General features: G+C 45.9%; 2 protein-coding genes across 6 annotated transcripts in view; one reads left to right on the forward strand and one right to left on the reverse strand.

Annotated features, from left to right (window-relative positions):
• The first annotated feature begins 655 nt into the window (after positions 1–655).
• Positions 656–4,558, forward strand: zgc:114119 (Mediator of RNA polymerase II transcription subunit 30-like). Of its 3 annotated transcripts, XM_056420903.1 has the most exons (5): positions 656–807; positions 1,132–1,369; positions 2,526–2,693; positions 2,945–3,034; positions 3,926–4,558. In XM_056420903.1, the coding sequence occupies exons 2-5, from the start codon at positions 1,136–1,138 to the stop codon at positions 4,022–4,024; spliced, it is 591 nt and encodes a 196-aa protein (XP_056276878.1). In that variant the 5' UTR covers positions 656–807; positions 1,132–1,135; the 3' UTR covers positions 4,025–4,558. The 3 variants fall into 3 exon arrangements, with proteins under 3 accessions (XP_056276878.1, XP_056276800.1, XP_056276956.1); XM_056420825.1 differs by having other exon boundaries at positions 656–1,369; XM_056420981.1 differs by having other exon boundaries at positions 656–1,369; positions 2,526–2,684.
• Positions 4,559–5,536: 978 nt separating this feature from the next.
• Positions 5,537–25,764, reverse strand: part of LOC130197680 (exostosin-1c-like) — a 79,002-nt gene continuing 58,774 nt past the window's right edge. For all 3 annotated transcript variants that reach the window (XM_056420529.1, XM_056420694.1, XM_056420613.1), the window contains exons 3-12: positions 16,456–16,549; positions 13,999–14,106; positions 12,369–12,488; positions 10,779–10,911; positions 9,938–10,056; positions 9,759–9,854; positions 9,038–9,124; positions 8,758–8,918; positions 6,873–7,044; positions 5,537–6,238 (exon numbers count right to left, since the gene is read on the reverse strand). In XM_056420529.1, the coding sequence (XP_056276504.1) occupies positions 6,053–6,238; positions 6,873–7,044; positions 8,758–8,918; positions 9,038–9,124; positions 9,759–9,854; positions 9,938–10,056; positions 10,779–10,911; positions 12,369–12,488; positions 13,999–14,106; positions 16,456–16,549 (1,276 nt within the window). In that variant the 3' untranslated portion in view covers positions 5,537–6,052. The remainder of the gene's footprint in view (positions 6,239–6,872; positions 7,045–8,757; positions 8,919–9,037; positions 9,125–9,758; positions 9,855–9,937; positions 10,057–10,778; positions 10,912–12,368; positions 12,489–13,998; positions 14,107–16,455; positions 16,550–25,764) is intronic.

Consider the following 25,764-nt stretch of genomic DNA (forward strand, 5'->3'; position numbering starts at 1 on the left):
GGAGGACTTCACTTGGTTTACCCCGCAGTAGCTACTTCTGCTCACGTAAAGGACCTAAATACACGTGAATGTGTTTGCAGTGCAGGGTTGCCAGGTCTGTGTGACAAAACAAGCCCAATGGCCAATCAAAACCAGCCCAAAACCAGCCCAATGGCCAATAATACCAGCCCAAAAACCAGCCCAATATCAGAACTCAAAATATGCCCATAACTCCTTCATGATGCCCCCCTGAGATAGGAAAGTGACCCACTGCGAGCGTTGTCGACGGGGGGGGGGGGGGGGGGGGGGGGTGAGTGAGAGTGTGCTCAACTGTGTGCGCGGGTGTGTCGGCGTGTACGTGCTGATCTGGAGTCAGTTTGGTAGGATTTGGGTATAAATAAATTATTTCATTTTAAATATGGATTTTTCTTTAAAGATATTCATGTAATTTGCATGCAAAATAGGTCTACCTGAATCAGCGGACACAAAATGCAACCCGCGGCAACACTTAAAAAGTAGCCCAATTCCGCGGGGAAACCGCGGACCTGGCAACACTGTTGCAGTGGGTCGGTGTTTCCGTTTCCTGAAGCTACGCTTGTCTCCATCTAGAGGCGGGAAACGCGTCCTCCTGTGACCGGAAGTGACGCGGGGGGGGGGGAAACAATAATGCGCATGCGCTCTCTGAAAGAAATGAATGGAGCGGTCTCATTACTATGTTTTCAAATGATTAAATAAGCGAGCGTTATTTTTCCAATTTGTTGGCATCTATTAGAGCGAGGTGGAGATTATTTTGGACGGCGACGCTCACCCGGAAATACGTAGTGTTTGGTAAGCGGTGTCATGTGCTAACCGCTAGTTAGCTCGATAGCTAACGGCTAACTAGCTTCACATACTCGCTGTGTGGTTTAGTCGCAGAGATTAGCTTCTGCGTGCCAGCACAAACACGGGATTTCTTCGGTGTCTGGCACATGTTCATAAAACAGACGCGTTGAATCTGCGGAGCGTGTTGTAAATATCTAGGTGTAGTAGATAGCTTTACTTAGCGCTAAGTGCCGGGACTTTATGCAAATGAGATATCTTGAAACCGACATTGGCGCGAGTCAAATTCCGAACACTGTGGTCTCGCGTGACCGTGTCTCTCCTTCCGCCCAGAGGCATGGCGGCCTCGTTGCCTCAGAAGGCGGGGATGGCCGGGATGGCCGGGATGCCCCCTCAGCAGCAGCAGCAGCCCCACCTGCCCCCCAGCGCCGCCTCGGCTGCAGGGCAGCAGCCCCCCCAGGGAGCCCTGAGGGAGATCTCCCCGGTGTTCCTCTGTCGGATCGGACAGGAGACCGTCCAGGACATCGTCACGCGCACCATGGAGATCTTTCAGATCACGAGATCTGCGCAGGTACTGAGATATCGGAAGCTACGAATGTGCATTTAATAAATAGTTCAAGTTGCTGTGGATTGATTGTGTTCCCTTTTTGAAAACTAGCTGGCTAGTTTCCCCCCACCTATCAAAAAGATCATAATTTTAGTTACAAAATACAGTTTAACATTTTCTTCCAGCTACTGTTAGACCACTTCAGTGTAGTGCGACCATCTGGTCCTGGCTGCCTCTTGTCAGCTGTGTGTGAGTGTGAACTGACTGGCTGCTGACAGGCTTCCTCTGTTGTCTGCCCGTCTGCGTTTCTTCCATCCCTCTTTTCTGGCGTATCTGCTTGTCATGCTTGTCAGCATCTGTCTGATTCATCCTGCCATCTCCACCTGATCTGTGTCTCATTATCTCTCACTGTGTGTCGCAGTGGATCACTCGCCTCCCCCGGCTCGTCTTTGCCCATTAAAGTGAGCAATTTTCGTAGTTTTGTTTTTACTCGCACTGAAAACTCAGAGCGAAGGAGCCCCGTCAGGACCGCGTCTGATTATTGCCCTGTGATGCATTTCACATCTTGACACATCCCCGTCTGCACAAATGAAATAATCGACGCAGGGTTCGTACGGTCATGGAAAACCTGGAAAAGTCATGGAATTTTTAAATGGTCATTTCCAGGCCTGGAAAAGTCATGGAAAATACTTAAAGCACAAAAGTTTTGGAAAAGTCATGGAAATTTGTTATATTCACATGTTCATTTACGTCGAGTTTAAAATAATTCATATGTTTTTAAAAGGAAGACTCAAATTATAAGCCGGCATACGCCAAGTCCAAACAGATGGATTTGCACATAAAGGATAATAGTTTGATTAAAAGAATAAACATTTATATAAGTGTTTCTAAGAATAAAAATGTATAGTAATGTTTATTCTTTTAATCAAACTATTGTCTCTCATTCATTTGTTTCATTTAAGGTATATTGTATGCTTTGTAATTCTCATTGTTTGAATACTACATTTTCAAAAAGTTTTCATGTACACACCGAGATTTCAGTTTGGTCATGGAAATGTGGTTTAAAGTCCTTGAATTCGATTGGTCAACATGTGTACATGTCAACGTCTGCTTTCTGAACCGACAAATGTCCCAAAGACCGTTTAACTGACGACTAATGCGTGTGTGTCTTTTGGCGCAGCTCCCCAACGGTGTGACCCAGGGACAGGCGATGTACCAGGACCGCTTCGGGAAGCTCCAGGAACACCTCCGGCAGCTCGCCCTGCTGTTCCGAAAGCTCCGGCTCCTGTACGAACGCTGTGTGGAGATGACCTCTGACCTGCAGGAGGAGCCATCAGAGGTCAGTAAGGTAGCGGTCTATTTCTGCTTAAATATTAGTTTCACGGTTTCTTTTTAAATATTCAGCTCCTAATATTCAGAGGAAATAAATGATAAAAATTTCTTGAAACCAAATTGAATGTGATTTTATCTATTTCCTTGATAAGGGCTTTATTAAAGGCATTTGCAGAACTGTCTGTGTATCCTATGCCACTTGTTACCCTTTTCAGTTTTAACAGGTGGGGTGGAAAAAACCTTTTGCCGTATGCTCTGCCTCTTCAGCTTCTGCCATATGTTGGAGAGGAGCTGGTCACTATCAAAGTGGAGCCCTGCAGCGCCGCTGTCAACCAGGAGAGAAAAGAGGTCCTCCAGGTGTGTTCCCGTTTCCTTTTCGTCACAAGCATTAATTCCCAATAATGATGTCATTATTTGTAATATTGCAATACAATTGGTTGTTATCCTGCAGCAACCCACGCACTAATATATGAAATACAAGCAAGATAATTCCAGATTGTTGGCGCGTGCCTCGTGTTGCCAGATGTTGAAGTGATACCTGCTGCAACTAATGACCCCCCCCCTCCATTAAGCTTTGGATATGTGGCTTTAAAGTCCCCTCCAAATGCCTCTAGATGGCAGCGGTGAGACAGGCCGAGAGTTCACCGTGGTGGTTTGGGTGAAAGTACATTTGAAATCGGGTAATTTTTTTGGAAACATGAGAGCTAATATTCCAGTGGGATGAAGATTTTAGACAAGTGTAGAGATTGAAGAATAGTGAAAAAGTTTACCTCTCTACTGCAATCTTAAAAAAAAAAAAATTCGAACAAAATCCTGCATAAACGATCCTAAATAAGCCTCAACTATTAATCATGTCTTTTAGTGTCCGGTCTTAAGTATGTAAGGACGGTTAACGTGAACGTTTCCCAGGGTCCGTACGGTCATGGAAAACCTGGAAAAGTCATGGAAAATCTTAAATCATAAAAGTTTTGGAAAAGTCATGGAAATGTGTTATAATCACATGTTCATTTACGCCGAGTTTGAAATAATTAATATGTTTTTTAAAGAAAGACGCTCAAAATATAAGCCGGCGTACGCTATCAATACGCACAATGTTCTATATTTTTAATGTTTATACCGAGATTTCAGTTTGGTGATGAAATTTTGTTTTAAAGTCATGGAAATCCACTGGTCAAAATGTGTAAGAACCCTGGTTTCCGCAAAGAGTCTTCCTGATGGATGCCTTGTGTCCCTCTGCTCCGCCCACAGAAGGTACGCCTGAAGAACCAGGAGATGAAGATTCTGATGGATCAGATGAGGAACCTGTTGTGGGACGTCAACGCCATGCTGACGCTCAGGAAGTACTAGTCCCGCTCCAGCCGCACTCTCTTTTCTTTTTGAGAGAGCCATTCCTCCACAGACGTACGGACCAGTTGAACTGAGGGGACATTTCTGTTTGATTTGGATTACGGGACCTTTCTCCTTCGGGTGCACCTCCTTTGTGTCGGCGCTTCATCGCCGAAACTCAGAAGTCACTCGCGGTTCACAGAGCTGCTATTTATTTTTGTATATTGAAGTTGTTGGCGGGGGAAACTATAACAATAGGATAATAATACTTGACGGGCGCTTTGAAAAAAAGGACAACCTGCTACGCTCCAACTGCAACCATCATTCTCTTTTTTATATGTATATATTTTTATAACAAGGCATCTGACAGCCCAGTTAAATGTGTGACCAGCGCTCCACAACTGTTATTGTGTCAGTGTTTATTCTCACCACTTATGGACTTTTGCTCTTTTTATAGAGTTGAAATAATGAGTTGAGACCTGTTTTCCCTCGGCGTGAAAAAAACGTTTAGTCCAAGTTATAACAAAAATAAAATAAAAAGCTTTATTCATGGTGTTTTCTCCCCTGGGTGCTGACTTCACACCAGACAGACCTGAAGTCGCTGCAGTTATTTCTTCCAGGAATCACAGAAGCTGATCTGGTGACGACGGCTTAGAAGACGAACAATTGCCCTTCTGATGTTGTCAGTTGTAAAAGAATTGGCAGCTGTGCGCGTCTTAATGAGATTAGCTTCCTGAGTGCTAGACGGCACACCTGTTTACCCTCGAGGGGTGGAGACTCGATTGCATGTGAATATATGTTTGAAAGCTGTGGGACGGAGTGTCGTCCCGCCGGGTCACTTTCTGTTTCCTGTGAAATAATAAAACAAACCGGTTCCAACGTGTACATTTAAGGCCGCGCTCCCACGCGTCGAGGGGATCAAAATCCCCACAGTCGCCAAAAAAAAAGAAAACGCTGCACAATTTGTGTGTCGAGTATTCTTCTTGTACTGCCAATGCAATCGGCCCGAAGGGTTTCTCCAGTTGATTACTAGGGTAAACAAAAAACAAGAATCCAGTGTATTTCCACCGTGAGGCGCACGCTGCATGGCCACCGCATGGCCACCCGTCGGATAGTTGATGTGTTTACGCAACGTGCACCGGGCTCAAGGGTATTTATTAACGAGCCGGGGAAATATTAAGTAGCATTGCGTTTAGTTGGGAGCAAGAAGTCAAAACGATTAGTCAAGCCACACAGATTAATTTGTAACGGTGTTTTACTGTTTTTTTCACGACCGATAACAGAATCCTGGAATCCTCTTCTTTTTTACCAAAAGCACGTCTCCGATGCTGCTACTGCGGCGGTGGCTGGTTGTCTCGGTATTCTTTGGACAACTTGTACACTTCCTCTCCAAGTCAACCTATGCTTTCTGCTCTTTCCAAGAAAAATGCCAGAAAGTCTCATCCTGCAAGTGTTGCCATGAAATGTAAGATGAGCGATCCGGTAGAAGAAGAGAAACAAAACTGAAACTTGATGCAGCGTCATGCCAGAGGGTTTGCATTTATAAATCTTTTTTTAATTATTATTATTGATTTGACAGTTAGCATTTTTATGTGAAATGATCTCGTTTCCATGGCAACGGGTCGTGCGCAGCAACGCTGGAGGAGCGCGTGCCACGAGGCCGTCATTTCCTTGTCATTGTCACGCCAATAGCTCACACACACACACGGTTCTTTCTTTTCCTTTTGGTTGAAACCGTCCTTTCCCAGTGAGATGCCCAGTCACAGGGACTCTTGTGGAGGCCCCCTACATTTAGCTCCTTGGGGAGGGGGGGGGGATCCTTCAAAGTTTCCGTCAGACATAAATAGGCCCCGTTTCTCTTCCTATGTGTATCGTCCAGAACAGTCCACCAGGGTCTGTCTGATGATTGTACTTTGTCCCACATCCCAGACCGTCCTTGAATGCCCCGCCGATTAATTTTCTGGAAGTCCACCACCGATCAGTCCCAAGAGGCCGGTTACAGACCCCTCGGTGCCCCCCCGCGCTGTCCGTCTCGCCCCGTGGTCGTCTCTACGCCTTCTCCAGGTCCTTGTACTTCTTGCGGAGCACCGACACTTGGTCCTTGAAGAGCACGGGGTCCATGCGGAGCTGGGAGTGGACCAGAGGCATGTAGCCAAACCACCCGGCGAAGGTGTTGACGCACTCCTGCCGCTGGTTGAAGTGCTCCGGGTTGGCCCAGGGGACGCTCTTTGTTCCCTGCGGGGCAGAACAAAGACGCCGTCATTCACAGGGTTCGTACGGTCATGGAAAACCTGGAAAAGTCATGGAATTTTTTAAATGGTCATTTCCAGGCCTGGAAAAGTCATGGGAAAAACTTAAATCATGAAAGTTTTGGAAAAGTCATGAAAATGTGTTATAGTCACATGTTCATTTACACAGAGTTTGAAATATTTACTGAATTTTTTAAAGAAAGACGCTCAAAATATAAGCCGGCGTACGCTATCAATACGCAACATTTTCTAAATTTTTCATGTTTATACCGAGATTTCAGTTTGGTCATGGAAATTTGGTTTAAGGTCAAGGAAAAGACCTGGAAATCCATTGGTCAAAATGTGTAAGAACCCTGCATTCATCAAACTGGGTGATCCGCCCCCCCCCCCACATGGAGAGGGATCCTCCTCTGTTGCTCTCCTGAAGGTTTCTTCCCTTTTTTTCCCCCTGAAGGGTTATTTGGGAGTTTTTCCTGGTCCGATGTGAGGTTTTGGGGCAGGGATGTCTATGTGTACAGATTGTAAAGCACTGAGACACATTTGTAATTTGTGAAATTGGGCTATACAAATAAACTGAATTGAATTGAATTGGACTGTCCCACGCGAGCGGCGGGTCCTACCTGCGGACTGGGCAGCTCCTTGTACTGCTTCCTTTGAGCCACTTTGATGGGCGGCAGGCGGGTCACGGCCGAGACCAGGAAGTTCATGAGGATGTCCTCGCAGTTGGAGGTGCGGTCCACCAGAGTGCGCAGAGACTGGGGCAGGTAGTGGGTGAACAGGTAGTGGTAGTACCTGTGGGGCGAAGAAGGCGTTACACGGGCATTAATAATGTGATTAACGTTCTATATAACACATTAAAAGGTGACATCTGCATCCAGTGGATTCTTGATGAGAGCAAAGAGGCTCGGGTGCTTTGGAGATGAAGAGGGCGTTATTGGATGAGCCTGAGTCGAAGAACACTTGTATAAATAAAAATAGAAATTGGAAGTAAAAAAAGGTTCAAGGTTTTTTATTTGCCATCTGTGCCTAGACCAGCAGTCCAGACACATCGGAATTATTTTTGCAGGGTTCTCCGAGTCAACAGAGGTACAAAACAAATACACTATAATAATAATAATAGTAACAGTACTAATAATAGAAATATGAAAAATATATTTAAAAAAACACTGTACTAAAAACACACTGTACATAGTGGTAAAGTGAATTTGAGTGAATTAGTGAAGCCTCTGAAGACTCATGGGTGACCTCAGCTATTTGGCCGATTCGACGTCTGCTGCAGGTTGGAGGTGGGCCGCTGAGCTTTGATTGGGCGTTCATGAGGTCACACATCTTCCTCTTCCAATGAGAAGGACGAACCCGCCCCTACAGGCTGTCCGGAGTGCTCCTCACCGATTGGTATGCGGAGCAGACCGCCGCTGGCCGCTGTCAACAGCAGAATAACACCAGGCGGAGGGGAAACTGACGCCGCAGGCTTTGCGTATGGATCCCGTTAATAATATTAAGTTAGGACTCCTAATGTTGCCAGGTGCATATCTAAAATCAATTTGCACGTCGTCAGTTCTGTCACATTTGGTGTTAAGAACACTTTTTGGCACCATAATTTTTTATTATTAATATATATATATATTATTATTATTTTTATATATATTATTATTTTTTATATATATATATATAATTATTCTTTATATATATATAATTATATATATATAATTATTATTTATATATATGTGACATTTTCCCACCTCAGTTACACACTGCAGTCTTATTATCACACCTATCGCCGATGTGAAAAACCTGATGTTGGGTCTCTCTAATCCTCCTTTTAGCCTCTTGTATTCACACCCACGGCGAAAGTTAATCCCCCTTTTTTTTAAGCTTAACGCTTGAAATAAAAACGTATCGCACCGCTTGAAGAGACAATGTCCTTTGTCACCGGCGCCTGTACGGCGACGGCGAGCCAGAAGGAGTAGACGAATGTGCGATGTATGTTGATGATATGTATCTGGGACAAGTTGAACCTGTTTTCACCGCCACTGGGATCAGATATTTATAGATACCGACTCGAATGTGAGGATGTTAAATGTGTATTTCATAGAAACTATTGACGAGATGACCACTGTGTCTCACCGCGTGATGATGGATCCATCATCTGCTTTAAAGTCATCGAGTGCACGTCACACGCCGGCTCACACCCTCTGCTTCTTCCTTCTTCTCTCTCGCTCTGCCATACATATTAGATTAGATTACCCTCCTCAAGACGTTTAGGTTTTCATATCGTTATCTCGGCTGCATGAAATTCATAAAGCGTGTTTTCGATGTTGATCTCTGAAAGGCAATCTCCTCTGATCTTGGTTGCACAGTATACACCTGTATACGTCAGAGCGTAGCCATGGAAACGTATCCGAGGGGGAGGGAGAGATATTGATGACCCCCCCTCACCCCTCACCCAATGACTTTTCCCTGAAGAGGGACGGTGGCCATGCGACGGGCCTTGATCGGGCGCACCTGTGGTAGAACGCGGCTCCGGTGAGGACGATGGAGTAGTCGTTGGTCCACTTGGAGGTGTAGCCCCAGGCGCGCTTCAGGGGGTCCCAGAAGTGGCTCCTGGGGGGGTAGCCCACGATGCGCTCGGGGAAGCTGCGCCACACCAAGAAGGCGAAGTTCACCTGCAAGTCCAGACGCGGTTACACGTCGGTGGCACTTTTCTATTCCGAATATTGATTTTGTTCTATACTGTGTGTGCAGTGCTGCTGTGTTTATAAGTAGCGCGTGTCCACACACACACCTCGCTGGTCAGCAGCACCGTGTCCTCGTCCAAGCTCAGCACGGCTTCCGTCTCTATGGCAACGTGGGGTTGGAACCGACTGGTGGTCTGGGAGCAGAAACACAGGAGTGAGTCGATCGCGTTGCACTAAATCAGTCCGAGCGACTTGAGACGAGTGAAGCGCGATGGATTTTTACTCAAAATGAATAAATAAAAAAAAGAGAGGGAGACAGAATAAACGTCGGGGACGGGGTAGTGAAAGAAGGCTTAAAAAAAGGGATTAAAAGAAGATGTATTTCTGTTGTAGGAGTCCAATTATGGAATAATGTTGAAATAGAAGTAAGAATGGTGAACTCCTTTTTGTTTTTTAAGGGAATTATTTATAAAATTCTTGAGAGTTATAAATGTAATTAAAAACGGATTAATATGGAAGATGTATGTGGTAGTATATATAAATATATTTTGTTTTTTATCTTGTTTATTGTTTCTTTTTCTTTTTCATTATTTTATTTTAATTTTCTGATTTATTTTGATTTCAATTTAGGATAGGAATTTATAAGCATTTTTTTGCTTCTATCTATACCTTTTCAGTCTTTCTCTTTTGTATATTTTATAGGATAATATTGTATTGTATTTGATTTGATTGACTGAATAAAAAATACAAACAAACAAACAAACAAAGAAGAGAAGGACCGGAGGGATGGAGCAGCGGGGGGGGGGGGGGGGGGGCTCTGGCTCTCACCTTCCTCCTGCCGTCCGTCACCGTGAGGGGGACGGGCATGGGGGGCCATTTGCTGCGACTGGGTAGCGGCTTCTCGCTGTTCCAGAGGATGATGATCTAGGGGAGGAATAATAATGTGACATCACACGCAGAGACGGAGGCGTCGGAGCAGACCAGGAGACGTGGGTTGGATTATTTACCTGCGAGCAGTATTTTGACTTGGAGACCACCTGGAGCAGCTTCATGATTGGCTGGGACTGGGAGACCAGCGGGGAAATGGCGTGGATGACTGCAGTGAACTCCTGACCCGGGCTGACCCCTGAGAAAGGTCACGGAAACATCATGTGAGGAGAAGAGATGCGTTCACACGTTTATATATATATATATATATATATATATATATATGTTTGAGGCGTTGAAGGACGTACAGAAGTCCATCAAGGATGGATTAAAAGCTGATATATGTCTACGGGGATATTTTAATTTTTAATTTTTTTATTCTTTTAAATTATAAGACAAAAGACAATAAATAGACATAACACCTAGAGGACGACAACACAGTGGACAAAACATCATGAAGTCAGAGTATTGAAAAATGATGTGTGTGTGAGGTTTTTATTTTATTTAAAGAAACAAAACACACAGATGAGGGCAGATGTACATGTATGAGCGTAGGCATGTACGTGGAATTTAATTGGTTTTCAGGCGAGGGAAAATAAAAGATAAAAGAATTAAGATTAATTAACTGATCAATAAGACGAGTGGTGTCATGTTTGTAGAAACATCGTGAACGATGACCCGATGTCGTGGGTTCTGTTGTGTTGTAAATGAAAGATGAGGTGAGTTTTTACATAGAAATATATTCTGACATCACATTTTTCCAGTGTGTGATATGTGTGTTATTCTTGAGTGTTGTTTTCTTGGCGATAGTTAGAGCCACGAGAAGTATCTTGAGTGTCGCTAGCTCGGCGCCGACATTAAGGCCTCGTCAGCGGCCTCCGAGTGCGACCACGTGGCGTTTCAACGAAGAGGCCATTTTACCTAATCCCAGGTAATAGAAGGGGAAATGCGAGAGGTGAGTGGAGTACTCCGGCAGGACCAGCAGACCTCCCGGCAGCGAGTTCCACATGTACTTGTTCCTCGATATGTGGGAGAACACGCGGTCCTTGATGATCTGTGGAGGAGGAGGAGGAGGAGGAGGAGGAGGAGGAGGAAGAAAACCGGATGAGAGAGAGAACAGTGAAGGGTAAGAGCCCTCGCCACGTCGTGATGATCGTTCCCCCTCTTCACTCTAAGCCGCCGGATGAGGAGCCCTGGAGTCTCGCTCCTCAGCGGATGTATTTCCCGCCGTGCGCCGACAGGAGGTGTCCGCATCCCTGAAGCCCCTCCCCTGTCGACCTCTGGCTGACTGCACAGCTGTCTCCCACGAGGGGGGGAGAGAGGTTCCCCCCTCCGCACGCCGTATGTATATAAGCAGCTTATCGTCAACCTCCAGAGCCTCTCCTTTTTTTATTATCTCTGACATAACCGAGGTCTGGTGTTTCCCCAACGTTTTTTTCTTTTCTTCCTCCGTCCACGTTGTGTTAAACTTTACGCCGGCAGTACGATACGAGGGGCCAGTCGGTTCTTTTCATGCATCGCCGAGCCCCCCCCCTCACCCCCCGGGGCTATATAACCTTCAAACGACATTCTTCTCGGCTGGAGCAACTCTACCTTCTTTTTTATTTATTTTTTTGTTTTTTGTTGCCGTTTCTTCTCAGCTTGTTCAAAGGGGGGCGGGAGGGTGAAACAACAAAGACGGACGGAGGGAGTAGAGGCGCATGTATGAGCAAGACTGAAAGATGAAACTTCTCTTCTGAACCTGACCGGCGAGGCAGAATCTGGCAGGTTGAGGCCAATATTTGAACTATAATGATATATAATTTATGTGTGTTGGGGGGTTTTCTCCGGGGACTTCCGGCAGGATCGCGCAGGGCTTGCTTTTTGTAAATATTACAGCGGTAAAAAAAAGAAAAAAGAAGAAAAAAAAGGAGCAGAGAGACGAAGAGCCCCGTAACCATGACGACGGGGTGGTTTGAGGTGAAAGGTCTTTCTGAGAGCGGGCCGGTGGTGGAGAGGGAGCAGCGACCGCAGCACGGCTGGAATAACCTGTGTTTACAGCACAGGCGTCCTATGGGGGGGGGGGGGGGGGGATGTTTCTACTGCACATTCCTCGACGGATTGTTCGGAAGCAGAAGGAAAAAACAGTCTCGATACGCAGCGACCTCATCCAACATGGAGGCGTGGGAGATGGACAGAAGTCTCAGAGGTGACACGAGGGGACGGAGCGGAGATTTTAAAGGATATATACCGAGAATAAATGACTTCATGACTAGCTATGAAAATGTGGAATTCCTCGCAGATTTATCACTTTGACGCTACAGTAAACTTTTCGTGTGCCACGGGTTTGTTGACGCTTCCATAGCGTCAGTCAACAAATGGGAGATGTCACGTAGAGCCGTCCCGATACCTCCGATTAGGAATTGCATTATTTCTGTGCTCTGTTCTGGGAGAGATGGGCAGAGCCTCTATTTGCAATGCAAACAAAGTGAGTTTTGAATGCAGTTTGAATGGTGCGAGGCCGAGGCTCACCTCCAGGGTGGTGAGGACGATCTTATCCACGGAGGAGAAGTAGGCTTCCCACAGCATCTGGGTCCTCTGTCTGAGGGCCAGGACCCGCTCGCTCCCCACCGCTCGCACCGTGGAGGGCACCTGAAGAACAGAAGATGAGACGAGTAAAACAACCAGGCAATGTGTGTGTGTGTGTGTGTGTGTGTGTGTGGGAGGGGGGGAAAGCAATTCAAAATAATTAGTCATACACAAAGCGTTTTATTTTGGTTGGAAATGCAGTGATCAAAACTGAACCGCATCGGGTGGCTGCTTAATCTGGCCCCCTGTCAACAACAACAAACATCTGTCGATCAGATAATGAGCCTTTACGAAATGAGAAATAAATAAATACACGCTTTTTATTCACCCCCGAGGGGAACTTCTTCTTGTTTGACCCGTCCTTAGTCATGAAGCACCCGGGGAGCAACCGGGGGTTAAGTGCCTTGCTCAAGGACACTTCGACAGGCAACTACGAGGCCATCGACCCCTCCGCCGAGCTACGGCCGACAACCACGAAGCCACGCAGGACCGCGTCGGGTTCATATCGACTGACTCGTTTCGGGAGCTGAGCCCAGCGGCTCGATCCCGCAGGAAGAACGCCGCGTCGGAACTGAGACTCCTTTGAAGCCCCGTTTGTCTTCACAGCGAACGCATTTCATAATAAACGCCTCTCACCCCCACCCCTCATCTTGAGCCCTGTGTTTTCTTACTCCAGATCGTTTGCCTCCTGTTTATTTCTCCTCTGTAATCGTTGCAGCCGCCGCCTCCGTTTCCTGTGTGCATTGTTGAGACGATACAGTGCACACTGGGTCAACAGCCACCCAGTCGTCGACTGTAAGCCTGTTCACTGACAATAGACAATAGATTTAAACTGCTCTCTCTCTCTCTCTCCTTCCTCTTCCTTGCTCCAACCTTTCCGACATCTGAATGACAGGTTGCGCCGTACACTCAGCCTCTCAACCTCACGCTCCTTCACCTCCCAGCGTATAGGCGCGGTGAATATCTTTGACGCCGCGGGCTCTGTGCGAGGAGGACGGATAAAGGTTGAGTGGCGGAGAGGGGGGGGGGGGCTTTGTGTCTTTTATGTGTGTGTGTGTGAGAAGAGACACACAGAGGATGTGTGAGTGCTCCTGTACAGGAACTGGACTGACGCCCCCCCTGTGGGGGTCTTAACGTGTTATCCAGGTGACGGAGGGTGATGATGACGCCTCAAAGCGATCTCTCCATCCGTCTCTGTTCTCGTGGTTCACTCTCAAAGGACGAATGGACGTCGCCGCAGCAACAGACGGAGGACACTTTTAAAATAAAAGTGAAGCGTTTACTTTGTGATTGATTTGGGCTCCCGATGTCGTTGGAGCCCTGCGCTGCTGACCCGCATCGTGTGCCCCGTCGTTTATGTAGGAGGATACTGACTCTGCAGAACATAAACTCAAGTGGGGATCAATATCTTTGTCAAATCTGATTTATTTCGACTGTAAAACAGACCTAAAATCAGATTTGGACTTGGAATGATCTCCAAGTTCCGAGAGTCCGAAGCAAAAAAAACATTGTGATAATAAATATACTTTGACAGCAGGGGATCCCAGTTGTGTGTCCGTGTGCGTTTGTTTACCTGGAGCAGTAACCTCTCATCCCCCTCGATGACCGCCTGGTTCCACTGGATGACATCGGAGAACGGCAGCTCCCAACCGTTACTCAGCAGCACCGGGATACACGCCGCCTGGACACACACACACACATACACACACACAAGAATTTAGCGAGTCTTGGAGAGAAACTTTGACTTTGATAAACCAACTGATAACACACTGAAAAAGTCCATAAACATACTTATAATATAATAATAAAATGTAATAAAATTAAACATATATATATATATGACTGCAGTAGACCAATATTACATATACATATATATTTAATTTTATTACATTGTATTTAATTTTGATCCGCTGCATATATATATATATACAGTATATATATATATATATATACAGATAAATATATATATATATATATATATATATGTATATATATTTAATTTTATTACATTTTATTAAATGTTATTTGTATTTAATTTAATTAGTATCTTCTGCATATATATTCATATATATATATATATATATATATATATATAAATACATGTATTTAATTGTGATCTATGGCAGTCTGCCTGGGCTCCTCTCTCCTTTACTGCTCTTCTTTTGCAGTAAACAGAATAACATGACATACTACAGCTGCATGAATAGAATGTAATCAGTGTGAGTTCAGCCACAGCTGCCTGGCACTGCAATGCTGAGCAGACAGTATGGTCCATGTGTGTAAATGTATGTGCGGCTGAGTGTGTGTGTGCATGTGTGTGTGTAGGACCCCTATAGGGTGGCTGCACTGAGTAATACGGCCTATCTCTCCTTTCCCAGGAAGCCCCAGAGGTTTGCTGAAGGCCGTCACTCACAACGCAAACACACAGACGTGGCCGACTGGGCCGACTCTTTGTGTACTAATGAGCTTCAACCTCCGAGGGGACGCATGCGGGGACGGAGCTGAACTGACAACAGAAAAGAGAGGGATGGGAAAGAGGAGGAACCGGCTGACACGTGGAGGCGTCATGCTTTATTCAACAGATTTTGATGTTGCCTCACCCGCTTCTTCTCTGACAGCTTTTTGAAGCTGTTCCACTCCCCAACCCCCATCTTCCCAATCTCTCTTCTCCCATCCCGCCCTCTCCCTCGGTGTATGTGGTCTGGAGTGTTGATAGGTCCCGGGTGTTATTTTGCAACCCCTGACACACTTCTTTTTTTCTTCTTCTAATGAAACCACCAGAGAACAGCAGCAGCAGCAGGATTGGCGCGGATCAAACGCTCTCTCCGGCCCAGCGGGGGCTCCTCCCGCACTACTGCATTACATCCCAGAATAAACCTGCTGAAGGACACTCGAACAAATAGGAGGACGTGTGTGTGTGTGTGTGTGTGTGTGTGTGAGTGTCAGAATGAGCCAAGGGTTAAAACGAGGTCACACAAAGACTCCCAGAGTGATAATCCAAGGCCTCGATATATGAAATGCAGCTTGAGGCTCGCCTGAACCCCCCCCCCCCCCAGAGATGAGGCACTCTGAGGGTGAGTTTTGAACATCAAGCCCTCCTCGCCTGGAGGTCTGGCTGCCATGAAGGCCTGTGTGCTGTGTCGTTGTCTGTGGTCGGTGGTCTGCATTGTGAAAGCGAGAGAGGGAGAAGTGTCAGAGTAAATGTGTCCGTGTGTAATGGAAAGCTGGCAGCACGTTTCCCACCACACTGGTGGTGTCGGTAATTGCCAGTTCGTCTGTTCGGCCGGCACCGAGAGGACAAGAAAGAAACGAAAAGAAATACACGCAAGCGAGAAAAAGATATGGTAAAAAAAAAAGGTGCTAGAATGTGAAAAAGGGAAAGAAAAGACTACGAGAGGAGAAAAGGACCATGACTGCTACCAAGTGGGTTGTGTGTATGTATGTGTGTGTGTGTGTGTGTGTGTGCGTGTGTGTGTATTTGTCCATTAAGCAGACATCAGCGGTGGGGCAGGCTGTCACTCCTATGGATGCTTCCAGACCATTTACATACACACACACACACACACACACACACACACACACACACACACATCCACACACACACACACACACACACACACACACTCTACTGCTTCCTGCACTGTTGTGATTCCACAGAAAGAAAATGGACAGAGTGGAATAAACCTCTGCAGCTCCTACATTGTTTTTTTCCACTGGGACATTTCACTGATGGACTTAAATTAGTGTGTGTGTTTGTGTGTGTGTGTATTAGTGTGTCTGTGTGTGTGTGTGTGGACCCATTTTAATTTAAAAGGCTTCACGAATAGCAAATAAAGCCTTAATGGTTGGATCTGCACTCAACAGAACACAATGGACAGGGAAAAAAAGAAAAGAAACACAGATGTGACCATGACGATGTCCACCGGTCACTGAAAAGACGACATCAACCTAAACGTGAACGTAAACGTTCTGCATCCTGGTGCACGACCTCGTATATTAATGACGGCGTATCGGCGTGTTTATATTTGACCTGCAGAGACTCCAGGAAGCGGAAGGAGCCCAGGCGGCGGCCTCGAGGCACCAGGCAGAAGGTGGAGTTTCGGAGGAGCTCCTGGTAATCGAACCTGAAAGAAAAAAGAGAGGAAACTATTTAAATACACAGATCATTGCTGATGTATGTTATATATTTTCTTTTTTGCAGCATTCAAAGCAGGTATGGGGGGAAAGATACATCATCCAAGCTCTATTGCAGAGTCCAACGTTTTGTTCAATGGTCCAGTATACGTATACCTATATATAAATATAAATATATATATATATACAGTATATAAATATAAATATATATATATATATACTATATCTATATACATATATTTATATATACATAAATAAATATATATTAATATATATATATATATAAATATGTATAAATATATATATATATATATAATTATAAAGAAATATATATAAATAAATATATAGAAATATATATAGAAATATATACAGCATGTGTTGGAAACGGAATAAACTGGATTTGACTGTAAATATAGAGTAATGTCTCTGAATATGCTTTGTTCAGCAGCTGAAAGAACTAAACCTAATAAATCAGCCGCCTTTTGATAAATGATATTCAATAATCTGTCACACAGAAAACCAAAGCTGGACTTTTGTGCATTTCCGATATTTAGTCATAACAGCTCCGATTACGAGCCGCCGTAAATCAAATCAAGTCTCTCTCTCTCTGCTGACATGTTGGAAGAATATATACATATCCATCACCGAGTCAATACACCCGTCTCTCTTTCTCTTTTCCCTCCTCAATTGATTTGTGCTGCAGACGCGGCGGCCCGAGCCGTGACGTTGGCCTACGCTCGAGTTTCAGACCGCCGCCGTATGCAAAACCAGCCCGAGTGGAAAAGCTCTTCATCAATGCTCGCCTTCATCCGCTGAGTGGACGGGCTCGGGCGGTGCACACGGCCTTCTGGTGAACGAGCTGCACAGTGTGGAGGGAGCAGATGGGGGGGGGGGGGACGGGGACAAACGGGCTCTTATGGCAGAGCTCCCCGTGCTACTCTTGGTCTCATTACTACGCCCCCCCCCCCCCCTCCTCTTCTGCATCCAGCCCCCTGCTTGTTTATTTTGCCAGTCATTCGTTAGAGTGAAATATGCCCGCCATGAATCTTCTCGCTCGCTTTAGTTTTTTTTTTTTTACCGCCCGTGAGTGACTCTCTCTTTTTTTGTGTCGGTGGAGATTTCATTGCTGATGTTGGCATCAATTAACACGGTGACACAAACACACACACACACACACACACACACACACACACACACACACACACACACACACACACACACACACACACACACACACACACACACACACACACACACACACACACACACACACACACACACACACACACTCGGCCCATCAAGGTCTGAATGGATGTTCCTGTGTATTCCATATGAATGTAATTTTTTTTTAAATGCACACACAGACACACGCACACACACACACACACACACACACACACATACACACACACACACGCACACATACAGATGTGAGCATCGGCTTACTGAAAGGCAGGCCTTGTTTGGGGTTCGCTACGCTTCCTCTACTTGTTGATGGAGCTTAGCCACGCACACACACACACGCATCAAACACACACACACACACACACACGCACACGCACACACACACACGCATCACACACACACACGCATCACACACACGAACACATGCACACACACACATGTGACGGATCCGTGTAAACCAGAGCGTTGACGTACATTTGTCACGACAGTTTTAGGAGATTTCCACCATGTGTCTGGGTTCTGGAGCTGGTTCTGAGGAGATGGTTCTGAGAATCTGGTTCTGTGGGAGCTGGTTCTGAGGATCTGGTTCTGAGGAGCTGGTTCTGAGAATCTGGTTCTGAGGGAGCTGGTTCTGAGGAGCTGGTTCTGAGTAGCTGGTTCTGAGAATCTGGTTCTGAGGAGCTGGTTCTGAGGAGCTGGTTCTGAGCTCTGGATCCAGGTGAAACTTTTCCTTTAGCTATGCATGAGTAACTGGATTGGTTGATACATCGGTACATTCTGGAGTTGTACATCCTTTCACTTCACGGATGTACAACTCCTCTGTGTGTTCATGCATGTGTGCCAAGGGAGTAGATAACCGAGAGAGAGTGTGTATGTGTGTGTTGCATTCAAAAGCAAATGTATTTTCATCTCCTGGAGTAACGATATTTGCTTCGGCATGTTGTTTTTGTCCAGGAACCACACGGCTTCACTTCAGTGAAACACTGCGGTAACTTTTATTATTAATAATATTTATTTAATGCCCGTAAAGGAACACACAGAGTACACTCAAGCTAACACACACACACACACACACACACACGTCTTCATCTCGTGGATGCATCTTTCCTTTTCCATCTTGTAAACTCCCTCCGTAATTATTGTTGTTTGACCTACATTGGCCCCCATAAGCCATCGCTGTGTCGCATGTGTGTGTGTGTGTGTGTGTGTGTAGGAACAGAGTATCTAGTGGACACAATGGCACCTCGTGCATGTCGCACTCTCTGTTCCTGTCGCTCTGTGCGAGTCCGTGCGTGCACATTTCAGTGAGTTTGACGATGCATAATTAGGAGGGCTTGTGCATGAAGTAGTGTGTGTGTGCGTGTACATGTGTGTGTACATGTGTGTGTACATGTGTGTGCGGGTCTGTCTAGCCGACTAGTCTGCTGGCTGCTGTTCTTTAATACGGGAATGTACTTAAATGCGGCGAGTGAGTCATTTTAACGGCACTTTGTTTCCAACAACTGACGACCAGAACTGCTGGGTCTCCCCCCCTCCCCCGACACACACACACACACACACGGCCCATGCTCCCCCCTCCCATTCTTCTTCTGTTCTTCTCGTCGTTGTCGCGTGTCACACAGATTCCACGGGCAACATATCCCAAAACCCTGCAGTGCGTGTGGATGTGCGTCCTACATTATCACACCATGACAAATGCGTGCGTGGATGTGCGTCGCCGTACGCGAGAGGATCGCCCCCCCACCCCCCAAACACATTATGAAAATAATTATTAGAAATTTTATCGTAATAGTTTCGAAACAAAGGGAATTAGAATCTGCGTGTACGGTATCGGTTCTGAAATGTGAACGTGTTTCCAAGATGGCAAATTTAAATATAGAACTGATTCTGAAGATATTATGCTCGGGCCTTTTTAAAAGCCTCTTTGGCATATCACACACACACACACACACACACACACACACACACACACACACACACACACACACACACACACACACACACACACACACACACACACACACACACGGACGGAAAATCGAAGCATGTGCATGAGCAGAAAAGTGAGTCAGTGTGTCTTTGGTGGGGGGGTATTGCTCGTAGGTAAACCCAGCTAAATAACAGTGACTCACTGTGTATTTGTGTGTGTGTGTGTGTGTGTGTGTGTGTGCGTGTCATTTCGTATCGTGCGGGGCGAGGGATGCACAGCGCTAGTCTCCCTGCATGTTAAAGTGGGATAGCGTGCATACGGTATTACGTCCTGTAATGTTCTGCACTTACACGTGTGTACAACAGGGTGCGTTGTCACGCATCCTGTGTGTGCGCTTCGGGGTCCGCTGTGTGTGGCTCTGGATTACATTTCATTAGATGAGAAAACAGATTATTGTGGTTTCTTTTCGACCAGTAATCTAAATCCCCTGATATTCAATCTGCAATGATATGACGAGCAGCAAATCCTCACATCCAGAATCACTTTTGTAATATGAACAATAGATTAAAAATGTAGAATTAATTCGTTTCATATACATTTAATCATTAAATGTATATGAAACGAACCCACGGAGAATCGCTCCGGCCCGCAGCTTCTTCAGCTCTACCGAGCTTCTTTTGTGTTGTTGTTGTTGTTGTTGTTGTTTTGCTTTTACAGCCCGCAGCCTTAACGAGCCGCGGGCCGGACTCGCGGCGCTCCGTGAGGGACGGAGAGTTCCTCCGAGGCACGACTCTCAAGGAACATTTCTAGAATGATGTTTTCTAAGAATTTGCCCGTAGAGTTGAGAGACGTTTCAGGTCAAATTTGGTCACAAAGCACATTTAGCGCGGGAAAAAAAAATCTAATGCGCGAGCTTAAAGTCAGCTGACAAGTCTTCCACCGCAAAGCTGCTAGTGGACGCGCTCACGTGGTTTTATTCAAAAGAAAAGAAGATCATATTTATTTCAAGCTGTCGCGGGCCACGGAAAATGACGTGGCGGACCGGATGCGGTCCGCGGGCCCTGTGTTTGACACCTGTGGTTTTAGAGCATTGTCCCAAGAGACTTTATTCTCAGTTCACATGTGATACGTGTCGACAGGTGTTCTACATGGAGGTCAAATGTAGCGAAGCTGCTCATATTACAGTAATATTTGTAGGGGGCGCTATCGAGTCGAATCGCCATTTCTAAGCATTACAATCGAAACTGCAGCTTAGACACCAAACTCCTCCTCAATGACACCACACATAATATTATTAAAACAACAGACAATAAGAGATTATAAGAGACTAAAGAGACAATAAGAGACTTTAAGAGACTAAAGAGACAATAAGAGACTTTAAGAGACTATAAGAGACTAAAGAGACAATAAGAGACTTTAAGAGACTAAAGAGACAATAAGAGACTATAAGAGACTAAAGAGACTTTAAGAGACTATAAGAGACTAAAGAGACAATAAGAGACTTTAAGAGACTAAAGAGACTTTAAGAGACAATAAGAGACTTTAAGAGACAATAAGAGACTAAAGAGACTTTAAGAGAATAAAGAGACAATAAGAGACTATAAGAGACTTTTAGAGACAATAAGAGACAACAAGAGACTTTAAGAGACTAAAGAGACTTTAAGAGACTATAAGAGACTTTAAGAGACAATAAGAGACTAAAGAGACAATAATAGACTTTAAGAGACTAAAGAGACAATAATAGACTTTAAGAGACTAAAGAGACAATAATAGACTTTAAGAGACTAAAGAGACTTTAAGAGACTAAAGAGACTTTAAGAGACTAAAGAGACAATAAGAGACTTTAAGAGACTAAAGATACAACAAGAGACAATAAGGAGTGAGGAGGACTTTAAGTGTTTCCTAAGCAGAGGGATTTAAACGCTCTCCACAGAGTGAGTTGAAGATGCTACGGACTGGACCATGAAGGGTTAATGAGATGACTCACTAATTATATCGTTGGCCTACGACTTACAATGTATTTAACAGATCATTACATGAAATAATACTCATAATTACTCCATGGCTCAATTGAGACAATTAAGTCTTTCAATTTTCCTAAATCCATCCAGCAGGAGGATTGTGTGACCAGACCTCCAGGAGGAGGAGGAGGAGGAGGAGGAGACCAAGAAATTAATAGAAACGAGAGGATAAAGAAGAGTGGGCACGCTGCTCCGCCTCCGCTGTGTAAACAAAGCCACCGTTTTGCTGACACCTTCGCCTTATAAAACGTACTGCCGCTTGGTTTGCAGTTTGTGTTTGGCCCTGAGGCCCCCCCCCCACACACACACACACACACAAACACATTTGAGGATGAAATCTGAAATATATTGGGTCATTTTTGGGGCCGAAAAAACCGCTTGAATATGAATCGGCTTTTCTTGTGGTCGACTAATTGTCCGGCGTGTGTCAGTCAGTTAGGGCTGGATCCCGAAAACCGGTGCAGGACATCGATGAGTCCGGCGCAGCCGCCTCCCCACATGCAGATGCCTCCCCATGCGCAGACGCCTCCCCACGCGCAGCCGCCTCCCCACACGCAGCCGCCTCCCCACGCGCAGCCGCCTCCCCACGCGCAGCCGCCTCCCCACACGCAGCCGCCCCCCCACGCAGCCGCCTCCCCACGCGCAGCCGCCTCCCCACACGCAGCCGCCTCCCCACACGCAGCCGCCTCCCCACACGCAGCCGCCTCCCCACACGCAGCCGCCTCCCCACACGCAACCGCCTCCCCACACGCAGCCGCCTCCCCATGCGCAACCGCCTCCCCACACGCAGCCGCCTCCCCATGCGCAACCGCCTCCCCACACGCAGCCGCCTCCCCACATGCGGTTAAATATTAAACATCCAATATGGAGCCAATCTCGGGATAAACAAGCACAGCTGATCGTGTCAGGACCACATTGATTGGCTGTCTCCATATTGCTCTCCTCTATCTTATTTATGTCTCCGATAATCGCCGGCTCTCATAAATAGAGACGGAGAGTTTCTCTCACACACACACACACACACACACACACACACAGACCATCTCCTCAGCTTCTCCCCGACTCGTTCCTCCGTTACATTTCTTCTCGCCCTCCATTTCTTTTTGCTGCCTCTACGTGTGAATGATTCCTCTTATTCTTTTTCACCATAAACAAAATTGCCGTTGAAGTGAACTCATTCCTCATGTAAACAATGACCACTCAATGGATATTGACTGAGTGGAAGCAGGGGAGGTGGGGGATGGATGGAGAGAGGGATGGAGAGAGAGAGAGAGGAGGAGGAGGGGGGGGGGGTTAGGAGGCTGGATGCTCCTTGATCGACAGCAGCTTCTGGTCAGTTGATCTCCGCTCTGCTTCCTGTAAAGGTCAGGTGTCAACAGGGCGTGTGTTTGCGTGCCAGTGTGTGTGTGTGTGTGTGTGTGTGTTCGTGAACACAAGTGTGTGTGTGGTTGACCAAGGTTATGGATTAGCCGCCACAGCGCTAACGAACCACTGTCAATTCTTCTCATTCTCAATGGAAGTGACGGTAACGTCGATACACACACGCGCGCGCACGCACACATACACACACACACACACACACACACACGGCTAATCGTGGCCAATGAGCCTCTTTGGCAACACTGCTACTAAACAATGCAATTAAAATGTGTATCAAGTGGACCATGACGTTGTTTCATTTTCATCTTTAAAATTAAATAATGCAAATGCACAACTTAACATTTTGTAAAACAAAATCCATGAATTTTTTTTTCCCATGAAAGGAGAACCAGAACTCAACCGACCTTTCTTTGGTTCGGACATGGACGGATATTCCTGTACCTGATGGTTTTGTGCAATTGAGAGACATGATGTAGACCTCCCAGCTGGACTGTGGGCCCTTCGTTGAATGGCATTCTCTCACTCTCTCACTCTCTCACTCTCTCATTCTCTCACACTCTCATTCGCTCACACTCTCATTCTCTCACTCTCTCACTCTCTCATTCTCTCACTCTCTCACTCTCTCATTCTCTCACTCTCTCATTCTCTCACACTCTCATTCTCTCACTCTCTCATTCTCTCACTCTCTCATTCTTTCATTCTCTCATACACTCATTCTCTCACTCTCTCATTTTCTCATTCTCTCCTTCTCTCATACACTCCTTCTCTCATTCTCTCATACACTCATTCTCTCACACTCTCATTCTCTCATACTCTCATTCTCTCATTCTCTCACACTCTCATTCTCTCACTCTCATTCTCTCACACTCTCATTCTCATTCTCTCACTCTCATTCTCTCACACTCTCATTCTCTCATTCTTTCATTCTCTCACACTCTCATTCTCTCAAACACTCCTTCTCTCATTCTCTTATTCTCTCACTCTCATTCTCTTATTCTCTCACACTCTCATCCTCTCTCCACGTTTACTCGAACACTCTTCCTCTTTTTTCAGCTTCACGATCACATCATATCTTATTTCTTTCCTCTCATATAAATCCTTCTCACGCGGGTCCTCGTGCTTTCTGCCTCGTGTTTCTGGAATAATGTGAAGCGAATGGAAAACTGAACTCGGTTTCCATTTTCTGTATTTTTACCTTTCTGGTATTTTGAATGATGCAATTATCCAGAAGAGCTTCCAGTGAGTTAGTAATTCGATACTGCTCACGCTCATAATGTGGCCTCGCGTTTCTCCTCCGCTGTACAATAAAAGACCTGCAGGGCACTGCGCTGGGCCCATTACACCACCGCAATGTGCACAGAAACAGCAGACGGGTGACCGGAATGTGTGTGTGTGTGGTGAGTGTGTGTGGGACACCGAGTGAGATGGACGGAGGACAAATGCATTATTTGAGAGAGAGAGGACAAAAAATGGATAAGAGAAAGACACAGAGGGAGATAAATGTGTGTGTAGCCAGCTGCTGCAGGCTGCGGGAGACGGGGCGGCCGAGGGGAGGGTCGGAGGAGAGAGAGAGAGAGAGAGTCACCGAACGGCAGCTCTGTCTGCAGGCGACGGGTCAGGCACCGGGCGGCTGGAACCTACACTAGACACGCCGGCAGGCAGGGGGCACGGGGTAAAAAAAGAAAGATAATAATGTCTCATTGTGTCGTAAGAAACTGACTTGTTTGGACAGAGAGAGAGAGAGAGAGAGAGAGAGAAAGGGAGAGAGAATGAGTGTTGTCTCAACGTAAATCTTCCCTTTTTCCTCCTCCTCATCATCATCCCTTCCTTCTTCACCTTTTGTCCCCTCGGTTCAGTAATCTCCACATCAAGGAAGAAGCAGGCCGGTGGCTGTGCGGAGCTGATGTGTGTGTGTGTGTGTGTGTGTGTGTGAGGCGGGTCAACCCGAGTAAAGAGAGGTATCCAGATGCCAAATCCTATCCTGCAGCTGTTGTCCCGTTATAGAAGGTCTCTGATGCCCCCCTCTCACACACACACACACACACACACACACACACACACACACACACACACAGTTATGCCCCAGCCTTGATCGCAGAGGGTCGATAAGCCTTCTCCTTTAATAACTCCATCTCCTGCGTCTCACTCTCATCACCATCCGGGGAGCGATTGTGTGTCCGTCTCAGAGAAAACTCAAATTAGAGAGAAAACACACACTTTCCTCCCAGCAGTCGCACTTTCAAAACAGCGTTTTTTGAACGGTGGATGACAGAAAGTAAACTCTGCACCGAGGAGCTGGACACACCTCCACCGATGAACAGGATTTGTATTTAGAAAGAAACGAGGAGCAAATTCGGCTTAAAAATCCAGCAAAGATTCAGAAATCCCAAGACCAAGAAGAACCGATTCGAAGAGCAAAACCACACAAATAGTCTCTGTTTCTTTAGTTCTTTCTAGATCTGGGTATCTCTTGACCCCCCCCCCCCCCCCTGAAGAGGAGAGCATTCATCTCTCTTTTTTCTTTCTTTCTCTCTCTCTTTATATACATATTCTTTTTTGACATCCTGATCTACAAGTTGTGTTTCTCTGGTTATGTTGTATGACCTGATCTAAAAACACAATTGTTCATTATTAAACAAGTTATCAAACTATTCTTTTGCGAAGAAAATAGCAATCGTCGTATTTATTT

This window comes from Pseudoliparis swirei, chromosome 1 (assembly GCF_029220125.1).
Source record: "Pseudoliparis swirei isolate HS2019 ecotype Mariana Trench chromosome 1, NWPU_hadal_v1, whole genome shotgun sequence".
NCBI lineage: Eukaryota > Metazoa > Chordata > Actinopteri > Perciformes > Liparidae > Pseudoliparis > Pseudoliparis swirei.